The sequence below is a fragment of the Micropterus salmoides genome, unplaced genomic scaffold, assembly GCF_014851395.1.
Source record: "Micropterus salmoides isolate LMB-PRFRI ecotype aquatic unplaced genomic scaffold, ASM1485139v1 Ms_hic_scaffold_15, whole genome shotgun sequence".
In the NCBI taxonomy this organism is placed as follows: Eukaryota; Metazoa; Chordata; class Actinopteri; order Centrarchiformes; family Centrarchidae; genus Micropterus; species Micropterus salmoides.
The window spans coordinates 22672129-22685425 of NW_024040596.1; the positions used below are offsets into that span (position 1 = coordinate 22672129).

The window sequence follows — 13297 nt, forward strand, 5'->3', positions numbered from 1 at the left end:
CACTCAAGCTAACGCACCAGACGAGCCAAAATGGCAGCCCAGTAAGCACAGTTTCTGCTACCAAACTATTTCCGTTTGGGCATGCGCAGTAAAGTTAAGTGACAGAGCCTGAAGCTGTCGGTTGTTTTTGATTGTGTGGTCGACATAATCCCGGCGAGACTTGAATTTTGCTTGCTGTACAATCGCTAAAATTGGAATTTTAACTGAACTGGCAAACAGACAGCCACTATGGGTGCCGGTTCGAGCACCGAGGCCGAAAGGGAGCCGCTTCTCGTCCCTTCTTCTCACGCGGAGACAAACAATCTGCCAGTAAACAGCAGAGTGTATGGGAGAAGATGGCTGGTTCTGACCCTGTTTTCTGCTGGCACTTATGCAAGGGATGGTGTGGAACTTCTGGGGTCCCATCCAGAACTCGGCCGTTCACTCGTACGGCTTCACCAAGTCGGACATTGCTGTTCTGGTGCTGTGGGGCCCAGTGGGTTTCTTTCCCTGGCTGCTATTTATGTGGTTAATGGATAAAAAAGGTGAGCTGTTGCAATGTGGTACACTGTGTCCTATCTTAACGTTATGGTGTTTGTTTCACACTTTTGTACAGTCTATACATTATGCAGTGATGTTATGAACCAGAATTCACTTATGTCCTAAAAACACATGATACATCGATATCTTTATTGGATAAATCATTGAAAAGTTTGGTGTTTTTACTCGACATCCTACATTTGATAGTCTTATCTTCATACTGTAAGATAAGTTAATTCAGCGTTTGGTGTTTTCTAATATCCGGTATCACACAGTGTTCTGTTATCCACCTTTTTCTGTAATTTCAGTAGAAATCTAGGTATTTACCTGTACTCAAAATATAGCAAAGTATTTTGTTCCTGTTCACCTAATGCATTTTGATCAAAAATGCCCCCCCCCCCACCAATAATACAAAGGCTCACATATTTTAATAGCAATTATCAGTAGTGGATTTTACAATACATTTACTCAAAAACTTAAGTACAAAAATTGAGGTGCTTTTACTTACTGTTACTCCACTACACTAAAATATAGTAATTTTTACTTAAATAATCTGACAGCTTCAGTTAGTGGTTAGTTTACAAAGGGAGCTTTTAAACTATGATGTTTTGTTTAATTGCATTAAACTACGCAACAGTACATATGGGTACAGCTGAAACATTAGTCTATTCATCGATTAAACGATGGACAGAAAATGACCTGAACCCTCCAAAGAGAGATGAATATACATTTATATTGAGTATACGTTTTGTAGAAGCTGATACTATTCTGATATTTCCCCTACCGAACTGACTAATACAGAAATGTGGTCTAAAAAATGCACGAGTCTTAGACAGGAATGCAACAAATGATTATTTTAATTTTATTTGAATCTGTCTATTTTCATTTTAGAAAGTCTATAAACAGTAAAAAAAAAAATGGCCATCATAATTTCTTAAACACATTTTAAAGACAGTCGCTATGATTGTTGAAAATATTGTCAGTTAAAACAATTGATACCACTTTAAATTAACATCAGTCGGGGTTTTACTGTTTCCGCCGTCCATTGTCAGAGTTGGACCCATGTTAAAAGTGATGCAGGACAAACCTCTCTTGAAGATGAGACTTCTCTCTTTCAAAAGAGTTTAAATTTGTTTTGAAACTACAGAACATTTTGTACAGTGCCTTTGCCTTCAGAAGAACTCCTGCCTTGATTTACTGAGTTGGAGCCCACTTCACCTAACCAGTTCCTCTGCATCACCTGACTGACACACATTAGTTCATGCCTGGCTGGGCTGTCAGATGACATAAACAGTAACAATGCAGTAACAACATCACAGTAACCAGGCTGCTGACGATATAAAGACCACACGCAAAATCTTGCCATGAAATTACACAACTCATCTTGTGATCCTGATTCATCAGCAATTAGTGGTTTAGGTGTTCGTTTTAATAATTCTGCCTCTGAGTCACATATCAACCTTGTTTGTGTGACCTTAATAACCTACAGTATATAGAGACTTGCTGTCCATACATGATACACACACAGTCTCTCTCCCACATACGCTCACTGGCTCTGTTCCAGCTTGCAAGTGCAGAAAATGCTTGGTTGTTGATTGTCAACAACACAGTAGAACATCCCCCTTAGGGGAGGGGAGTGATCTACTGGGATGTTGGTTGTCAACAACACACTAGTTGCCCTCCAGGGAATGGAAGTGGCACATGCCACCTGCTAACAGGTAACAGGTACAGGATAAATGTTGACTGTGACAGGTAAAAATTTCAAGTCACCTGCCACCATGGCAGATGGGGCTTTTTTAAAATAAATAAAAGGATTAAGGTTATATATTCAAAATTTCTACTGTCAGGTACTACTCACTCAGTGTTTACAAAGTTTTCTAAATGCATTTCAGACGTGGCAGACAAAAACATTGAGTGGCTGGCAGAAATGTTCAGTAACCTGCCCCAGTGGCAGGTGAGGAAAAAAAAAATTAATTTCAGACCCTGTTGTCATCCAAGAGAGTCTAAGAGCCTTAAGATCAAGTCATTTGTGATGCAGCCATGGAGTAGTAAGCCTACATAATGTGCTTAGTGTATAACATACATATGCTGATGTGTCAGAAAGTGCCAGAGAGATCTTATTCACCCTTTTTAAGTGTGAGGTTATAAGGCTCAAAAGTCTTGCTGGAAGCTGCTGGCCTCCAGAGCCTCTCCCCGAAATACAAGCTAGGTTGCAGATTTTTTTGTGTGTGTGTGTCACTAAATACAAAGTAAGTACTGTGTAAAATATTAGGCCACATGTCTCACAAAAAGTACAATAAAATACCTGCAGCAACCTTATTATGACATGATGCTGCAGAGATATAATTTGATTAACTGATATCTGTTCTCACTTGTAACAATCCAATATACTGAATGATAAGAATACAATGACAAACAGAAACAAGGCTAGAATGCTTCAGAGACTCTGTTTGAAAACGAACTGTATTGTTTGTGCTTAGGATATGAAGTTATTAATAATTTACTTTATAGCAAAAACAGTGAAAAACATCCATTACAAGTAAGACCCCGAGCTGACGTAGACTAGTTTGGTTCCACATACACTCCAAAATTCAAACATATTCAGTTTATAGTGATAAAACAGAAACATTTAGCAAATTCTCACATATCACAGTATAAAATATATTTGCTTGATAAATGACTTTAACATTATCACATTAATTGATCTCCAAAATTGTTAGTACCTGATTAGTTGAATTCATTGTTTCAGGACTGGTTTGGCTTGCTGAGCACAAACCCTCTGTTTTGACAATTACCTGTTTAAACTTTCATGTTGAGTTCATTCATCGTGAGAAGTGCCTCTTACAACTAAAGTCTTCTGTGTGGGAGGAGCTTGGGGGTGTTATGTGCATCATCCAAGGGCACGTAAACATACGTTAAAGAGGGAGGTGCAGGCGGTACTCATTGTCGTCCCCCCCCCCTCTTTTCAGGCCTCTGCTGCCCCGGGCATTTCAAAAGAGGCATATCCAAGGCGTCTAAAAAATCTTTAGAATTGTCTAACCCTACAAAGGCATTTGTGACAGTGAAGCCTAAATATAGCAACACAACCAATTCCCTTTTATCTATAATAGTGGTGTTATAAAAAGCAGTGATTATAGAATCATCATACAACTCTTCAAATTGACAGTGAAACAAAGCTTTCTCTGATTCAGCTATGATTGAAGCCCAGGAGTTGTTTCTTTATTTTAAAAAGCTGACGGAAAACTAATACACTGTTGAGGGATTTAATGACCCTGTCAGTACTTGTTGCTGTGAATTACATCTGTCAATATTTGATGCAGCAGAACACGGCATGAAGACAAATGACCGAGTGCATTTCTGCTTTGAAATCTAAAGGAAACCACCTGACAAACTGCTAACATGCACCATGAGGCTATATTGGCATGTTGTGACCTGTATTCCCTATCCGGGATCAATAAAGTACAATTGCATCTCAGCCTTGATTGACTGGCTCTATATATTGATCTAGTCAAAGGTTCAGCCAACGAACACTCACATGGAAAAAGAAGAATAGGGAAGTGGAGAGAGTTTCCTTAAATGGGTGTCATGTGGGTGAAACTGAGAATAGAGACTTCCAAGTTGATAGAGAAAGGAACTTTGTCTGTTCTATTGCTGTCACACAGCCCAGACAATATTAAACAAGGAACTGTGGGATTCCTTTGTGCACGTTAAGTGCTATCATTGGCCACATATGCCCATTTGCCAGTTTATTAAGTACAACTAGCTAAAACAAATGCTTTCATTTTGGAGCCTGCAGTTTGTTGCGCTGTTGCACTGTATTTGCGTTGTGTTGGTGTTTCTCTTATTTTTCCATCTTGTTTATTGCAGTAATGGTAGACTAAGTAACAGAAACACTTATTTAACTAATATAACTAGGTGTAGCTAATAAACTGGCTACTGAGTGTAGGTGCTTTGAAAATAGTGCTGAAATGATTAGGCAGTCAACAATAAATACATCAGCAACATTTTTGGTAGTGAGGTAATCATTTAAGTAACTTATTAATTAAAACATACAAACACAAGAATACATAGTCCTCAGTGTTAGCCATGGTTTGGTTGCTTTGATTGGTAGAAAACTTGACTATATGGGTTGTTGATCCTCTCAGTATCTGCCATCATATAACTCTTTTCTCCCCTGTCTCGTGTCTTCCAGGTTTGAGGGCATCCCTCCTCCTCTCGGCGTTCTTCATGCTTGTAGGAGCCGCGCTAAGGAGCATCCCACTGACAGACCAGCATCTCAGACGATGGTAAGACTCCTCTGTAAACAGTAAGGTAGCAGATGGTTCAGTGGAGCTAGTGTCATGATGATCATTTGAAAGGTTTTGGAAAAGGAGGCAGAGAGTGACTCGTGATCTTCAGTGCAGCCATAAGACTTCCATAATTTCCATAATTTGATTTATTAGGCAAACCTTTCTATTCGACTGCCACAGCCAATTCAGAACCAGCTATGTTTATCGGTTTATGGATAAAAAGAGCTGCTTGCCAATGTTAGGACCACTCCTTGTCCATAAGTTCCCGTGATTTGTGATGTACCTGAAAAGATTAAGAGATTAATGGAATAGGCAATCCAGAAAAAATTAATCAGCAACTATTTTGGTAATTGATTAATTGTTTAAATTGTTTTTTAAAGCAGAAAGTCACTGTTTTTTTTAGCTTCTGTGAGGAATGTGAGGATGTGATGCTTTTCATCATCAAATGTGATGGTGAACTAATAGTCTTTGGTTTTAGACTGCTAAAACTGAAAACTCTGAGCTCTGGGAAATTAAAACAAGAATGTTTTTTGACATTATACAAAGAAAACCATTCATTGATTTGCACATTACTCCACATTAAAATAATCGTTACATGCTCACAATGTGTCTAGTACTATGAGTTTCAATGTTAACCAAGTTTCATCATCTCAGATTAGCATGTTAGGACGCTAATTAGCACTAAACAAATTAGTTTTGCAATATGTATCATATTGGACAAATTAAATTTTGGGGGGAAGTTAAGCGATGACAGTTCATCCTGAGGGGGGCATGAATGTCTGAACCAAATTTCATGACAATCCATCCGATAGTTAGTAGTTAGATAATTCAGTCTGGACGAAATCGGTGGACAAGCAGACTGACAGACATTGACATCCCTAAGACTCACCACTTAAACATATAAGCCCCAGGATGAACATCAGTACAACATGCAGAGGTGACTATTATTGTGGCTTGTAAGGGTGCTATGCTTCATTCAGCTGTTTTGATTCCAGCCATAGTTTAGTTGCCTTCTCTATAAAGTAGAGACCTGTAACTGGATAGAGGGGAAAGTCAGGAAGCGTTTGGCTGCCAGAGAACAGGATTCTGAGAGAACGCTTACTACTGTAGGGATCCTTTACTTATTTTTTTGTGTCTTTGTCCTTATCAGACAGGATTTTGTCAGGCTGTCACTGGAAAACATAAAAAGAATCCCATTCCTCTTTGTGTTTCATTCTCAGTTTTACTCATGAGCTCAGTGTTCCTCTTTGATGAGAGCTTGGAGAAGGTCATTTCAATTATAATGTGCCTTTTTTTAAATTTCATTGAATATTTCTGAGTGGGCTGCGCAATGAGGCCGTATATCATAAAATATCAGTACATAGAGGAAATTATATTTCCACAGAATGAGTCACATATCACTGTCACTCCATGGATGTGAAGGAGAGCAGATAAATCTATTTTGTTTCTCAATCTCTTTCCCTCTGTCTCACGAGGCTGCGGTAGGAATGAAATGTAAGCAAAAGTAAAACCTTCTGATAAAGTATATTATGAAGAAGTAGTGATAGAATCATGATTCCCTTGTCATAGTGCCTAAGTTGATAAAGAGTAATTGCTGTTAGAGTTTGCTGTGAAATGTCAAGTTTTGCATCCTGGTTGCATTCTGCATTTGTGTGTTCTTCATAGCCCATACTAATAACTTTTAAGGGCTTTTTCCACGGCAAGAGAGTGACACCAGTCCACTTCTACATGCTCATACCAACATTGTGCGAACATTATCACGGACTGTTAATCTTGTATAGGTTGTGTCTTACAGTGGCTGCTTTTACAGACCATACAAGGAACGGGCCTTCATTTTCATAAAAGAAACTTATTCTATTTTATTGAGAAATGTAGAGAATCTTTCCAGTGGCAGTACCATAACTCCCGAAATTATGGATGGATCTAGAAGAAATTTAAATTTGATAAGAATATCAAAACCAAAATCCTGTCAGAGTGGACAAAGTATTTGTTTTATTGTTTTATGTTTCAGTCACCCTTTAACAAGAGTACTCCAGCGATTTTATATTGCACTTCCAAAACGTTGGAGGACACTCCAACTTTGACGGCTTAGAATAGGAAATACCCAAAAATGCTGCAACTGAGGCCAAGATATTCTCACTTGTTGACCTAGTAAGGGCCAAAAATACTGGATCATACACATATCAATAATGTTTTTTTTCTTTAGATCATCCATGCCTGGTAAATGTCAATGTCTTTCAAACTCCATGCCCCCAGTTTTAATGCAAGCTTGATGTTAAAATTGTGTAGACTCTCTTAACTCCAAGACAAGATAACCCATATAGCAGCATCAGGGGTTATTTTCAGAGACTTAACAAAGATCCTTCTCAGTCGCAGACAAATGTTTCCCAAGGTTGAGAAGTGTTAACCATGACAAGTAAACTGATGTTGATGTAAAATTGGTGTTTCCCCTCTAATGATAGACCATAGATCATTTAGATAATTGTTGTTTTATTTGCCTGATTCAGCATTGTTTCAAACCCATATACACCTTTTACTGTAAAGGGGAAATAGAATCAAATAGACACGCGGCTACAGACATCCTCCTTTTACTTGTAAGGATACTCTCAGGGCAGGACTGTTAGTTATCACATTGACAAAAGTACAATTCTGTGTTACTGAAGCATCAGTCCAGTAAAAAAAACAGCACCTGCAACATGCTTTAAGTCTCACCCCTCTGAAATGCAACCATACACCAGGATAACTGCTGTCTGCTGATCTCAAGCTCAAAAGCATAAAAAAAGTTCAAGGTGTGTAGCCCAGGTCACATACATCGCCTTCAACCCTTCAGATTCTGTATTGAAAGTTTAGGTTCAGGTTACTTTATTTGTACCTATAGGCCTGTTTTACCTGTGTTACAGTAAGAATATGGCATCCATTTTGACTCACATTATGTAACACATCTTTAAAAACATACTAAGTACTCAAAAACACTATGAAAAACATGCTAAAAACTAATACCAATCTACCAATCAGGACTTAAAAGAGATAGAGAAGAGATAGAAAAAAATAATTTAAAAAGTATGCAAAAGTGGGAAAACAAGATAGCACATTGAAAGCCAAGATGACACAATTCACACAGCGAATGTTAGTTCTGACACAGCCCCTCCCAATTTGCATATTCACTGTAATTGGTCACAGCCCTGTTTTAATGGATGAACTAGTGAAATATCACAAAAAGGTACAGGCTCATAGAATCACCAGTAGATGTCACTCTTTGCTTTGCAGTAGTTTAGAGAAAAGATGATCAGACTGTCTGTGAGAGCTTTGTTTAGTGACGTGAGTGAGTGTGCGAGTTCGTGCGTGCAAGAGCATTGCGTGAGCGATCAAACACAGCATTTGACTTTCCTGCTTACCTGATCAGGAGACATTTATCCAGGTTTAGAAGTTCCCTTGACAGCACCCTGCAGATCCGTGTTTGTTCCGCATGCGTTTCATGTTTGATGGGCGTTTACGTCTTTTTCTTTTATGATATCCTCTTGAGGATGTAAACCACCTCTTTGTTTTGAGTTTTTAACGTCCTTTTTAGGAAATCAAAGGCAGCTGTGAACTTGTGAGCAGTGGAAGTTCCTCTCTTTTATAACCAGGATGTTCTGTGTAGCTGCTACAATCACGTTTCAAATAGAACTGAGCGTTTGTTTCGTTAAGTTCAGATAAGGAGAGAGAAGGGAGTGTTGCATCAGTGGTCACTGATTAGACCTTGCTGTGATTAAGTCTGCTCTCAAATCAAAGACGTCAAATTTTTACCCTCCATGTTCTCTTGGGTTTTTTCTCTCTCTCTCTCGCATTTAAATATAAACCAGCTATGTGATTAGTAAGTGTCTATCAGTAAGATCTCAGACACTGTCTGATTGGCCATCACAACACATTGTGGGTCCCTCAGCCTGTCCTATTACTGTGACGACTGCTGTGGTGTCATTTTCGAGACAGAATTGGCCTGGCATTTATCTGAAGGTAGAATTGGGTCTGTCAGCCCTGGCGGACTAGAAGCTGTGAGATGATTTCACCACAGTGCTGTTTTTTTGTCTCGTTTCGATCAGATTCTATCTGACAGGGTTCATCAATACTGATTAACTTAATCATGGAGTTGAATAAAAGCTACTCCCTTCTCTTTCTTTACTTTTTCTACTGGCAGTGCAGTGTCCTCAGGTTACTTATCATCTGTCATCATCACCTGTCACAGTAAACGCAGTTTTCTTATTCAGATCCATCCTGAGAGCATATAGACAATAACCCCGGGTACTGAACTTCACTACTTTTAAATTACTGACCAAACTTTGTAACTGTGAAGTACTGTAATCTGTAATCAGATTGATCAGATTATTAATTATGGTTATTTGTTCAGATATGACATTGTGTTAACTATTGTTTTACTGTTTACCATTTTATTAATTTTATGTTGCTTTTTATTTAAAAGTTCCAGTTCAGCTTTTTGTGTTGAGACAGATTGAAACACTTCGTAAGTTTACGTTTGGCTTGTTTTGTTGTCATATTTTGCTAAATCATATACTTATACAATACATCAAATTGAGCAAATTTAGTCTTCATAGGACAGAGAGAGGTAGTAAATGAGAGAGAGAGGGGACGACATGCTGCATGGGCCCGACGCCAATTGAGCCACCTGCACTCATTGTTTTTGTTGCTTTAATAATAAGTATTTGGACAAAAGTTTAGTGTTGGGTTTGAAATAATTTTTGTGTCTAATGAAAATATACAGTACAGCAGGTGGACCAGTCTGGTATCAGGACCCTTCCCAGGCTTAAATGAGATTGTAATGACAAGGAAGGTATGCTCCAAAAAAAAAAAAAGAAAAAAAAAAAATCCATTCAGATGGGTTTCTCTGCTCTTTAATGTTACAGAAACAAGTCACACACCAGCCTGGCCAAATGAGTGACGCCACAACAGTATGTCTAGTGTTTCAGTTAGAGGTCGCCAAAGTGTGAATGTACACAAGAAAACATCTTAATCATGGAGAGATGGCATTAAAAAAGTCTCAAATGTTTCAAAATTTTATGGATGTTTCAAGAAGTTGCGACATGGCCAAACAGTGGATCAGCTAGTGATTCCGACATATAGTGCTGGAGTTTTGCACCACTTGGTTAGAAGGATGATCATAAGTCACAAGCTGAAAGATGCTATCTATGGCCCTAATGTGTATAAAATTAAAGCCATTTTGTAATACCTTAAGTTTTTCAAGTGATAGCCACGGGCCTTTCTGTATGACCTTTTCCAGGTTTTGAGAAACCTGAATATGTCGGCTGAGTTACTGCGGTTGAGACTGGAATGCTGTGGCAAGTAAACACATAAGCCAGGTTTCTGACCTTTTGCTGCGTGAGCAGATGCATGTTTGATCTAAATCATGTCTGTCAAGTCTGTAAAACAAAAATATAATGACACGATGTAATGATGATCTACATGCGGGAATCTACAAGTGGAAATGACACACCTGTAATGTGGAAGATAAATGTTATTGCTTGATGCTGTCGTCTTCTATCACTCATTATAAGATGAGGAAGAAAACAGCAGAGTGGTAAATGCAGCAGTGTCCCGACACTGGGTTCATCCCTCAGGTGCTGAAGTGACTCACTTGATACAGAAATGACAGAGAGTCTGATTGTGGAGTCAAAGACAGGCAGATGAGCAATGTTAGAATCATGTATACGGGGAGATTATTTGAACCAATCACAATGTTTGTTTACAATAACTTCCAGTTAGAAGACCCCTGCGTCATATACATACAGTGTAATGGCAGCAACATGTTGAATCTTTTCTTTTTTCATGATGTTATTTCAAAGTGTATGCATCTCATTCATCTAAAATAGTCTGATTTATTTTTTCATAGCTCATTAATAACAACACTTTCACTAATGTTAAGATGGTGACCTAATTTAAATGATGGACCACTGAACCCATGAACTGAAAATGTAAACTTGAGCTTATCCGAAACTATCCCGACCAGCAGTGAGATTGCTGTTGGGTAGATTTGGATAATCCAACACAGTCCATAAAACACAGTAGAAATGTCAGATAGGACGTCTGTGTCTATTTGTGTATCTTCTAAATGTTACAGTCACAATAAAATGACAGAAATACACACATTTTCAGATTTTATATGTATGTATTTATTTATATGCATCTCCACAATTCATTGGAAGTGACTACTTTTAGCGCGATGTCACACTGATTTGGTTTATAACCAGGGTTATTCTGCGTTCCATGTAAATGTCATGGATGTCCACTAATTTGACCTAATTAAACACAAAGTTAATTGAGCAAGATTTAGACACATATAAAGAAATCTAAAAACACAGAAGGATGAATCCAAAGTAAGAGCCACGGAGTATTTTAGGAACTGCTGGTGTGTAGGCTGGGATGTTAACAGCTCTAAGATGTGGGAAGAAGATGTAGGGGAGACCAGTTATAATATTCACCAATCGGTCTGTCAGTGACCACTGCACTTTGCGTTCTGCCGTGACACATTTGCACATTCGCCTCTGTGAACCCCAGAGGCAATGGGCAGCAAAGTTAAAAGGAGTCAGAGGGCAGAGAAGTGTAAGCACACTGAAGAGTAAAGCAGGAATTGGAAAAGTCTGAAGACATTGCTTGTTTAAATGTATAACTGGGTGTTAAACCTTCATACTTTTTTAGGACTGAACAAAATGTGTCTATAGCAGAGTATCAAAAACAACCAGAAGCTGACATTTAATGATTTGTTCAGATTTGTAATCTTATGTAGGCTACTTATGAATTGGGTACATAGTTCCTGATTCAAATAATGAAAATACCATAGTTGACTTTTATTTAGGCAGTGTTCATGTGTGGCTGCTTGTGTTTGTTTTTTTAGAAAAACATGTTCATAGTTCCCATAGTAAGCTATCAATTTTGTATCTAACACAGTATATGTATATATGTTATGGTATTGGTACCAAAACCTGGGTATCATGTCAGCGCTAGTATTGTGTCCTAATTAAATATGGTTGTCATCCTGACAAAGTAGTTATTTTTAAATAGTAATATTAGTGGTTTGAAAATGATAGAAGCCAAAAGCACTGTAGCTATGTGTTTTTCAGGGTCTTGGCAAGTTCCAACATCTAAGGTCTGGAATAATATTTCTTAATAATAAGTTTTCAGAAAAGGTGGAGGGGTTTTCGTACATCCTTGTCATACACCCTTAGATAGATAAAGTTATTTATTGATTTATTTCACTAACCTAATTGGTTAAGTTAACTTGACTAAACTTACAAACATCCAGTTTTCTCCTTTAAGCCTGCACTCACTTATGTTAAATAAGACTCTTCGGGACCCTTAGATGTCATATTTACAATCTGAACGCAAGTATGCAAAAATTTTTTGAAAACCATAAACTCAGAATTAGCCCAGTCTCGCTCCTTGTCCTCTCTTTCTGTTATCATTTTCTATTGCTGCCTCTTTTTAAATTCATTCTCCCTTCCTCCCCGCTGAGTCATCTCAAGCTGCTCTGAGTGAACGGTGTCTTTATTGAGCTTGCAGACAATCAGCCGTGCGCTGTCTCTGGTGGCTGGCTGTCTCAGCCAGACAGTTTTGGAGGGGGAGGAAGGTGGTGAGGGGTCTGGCGGCATCAGGGGACATCTCAGAGTACATCTGTCTTGCACAGCTCAGTCTGATGGTGAACAAGAGAGGTTGTACAGAAACTTGGACTCTGTCAGAGGCAGGTTGTTACCTATATCCCCCAGAGATAATTGTACCTTGTTTTCTTTCCTTAGCCGGTCAGTATTCCATTCCAGACATTTATTACAAATGCGTCATTACTTCATGTCTTCGTGTGTTTATTTTTAACTTAATAAATACACTGATGTCAGAGTCACCGCTGCAGTCATGTTGGATTGTTTTTTAATAGTTTTAGGTCTGATGCAGTCCATTATAAATAAGGCCCATACAAATCCAATCTCACTTATGGTCAAGGAAGGGCTTCAGACTTACTATTTTTACTAGGAGCACTGTAGCCCCTAACTGAAAGCCTTAGGGGCACAGGCAAAAAATTTAGGGGCGCACACCTTAAATCGACCTACAAATGTGTTTTTACATTTTCCCTATTTTGACTGTATTACTAATAAATGCTTTGGTAATTTTATTTTAGTTCATGTATGTCCATACAGGAAGTGGCAAGGCCATTTCATTTGTGTATCTGTCCCGGAATATTTTATATTTATATGTTTTTGCTAAATCTAAGCCATGCAAACACCCTCAGCCAAGGGCGGACTGGCACAATAATTCAGGCCAGGAATTTGACTCCATCCCAGGCCACCCTGTCACACAAACTACCAGACTCCCAATTTTGTAGACAAACGCTATTTGTTAATGTAACAGGTACCAAACTTGGTGTAGAGTTGACCACTATGTTTATCTGGGAAGAAAGTTATTCGCATTACAAAATACAAACATTTTGGACTGACCATTAAAGTAACCAATCT

At 38.4% G+C, this 13297-nt stretch overlaps 1 protein-coding gene across 1 annotated transcript in view; it reads left to right on the plus strand.

Annotated features, from left to right (window-relative positions):
• Positions 1–89: 89 nt before the first annotated feature.
• Positions 90–13297, plus strand: part of slc49a4 (solute carrier family 49 member 4) — a 48325-nt gene continuing 35117 nt past the window's right edge. Inside the window, 3 exon segments of the mRNA XM_038721081.1 lie at positions 90–356; positions 358–524; positions 4712–4805. Coding sequence (XP_038577009.1) covers positions 229–356; positions 358–524; positions 4712–4805 — 389 coding nt within the window. The 5' untranslated portion in view covers positions 90–228.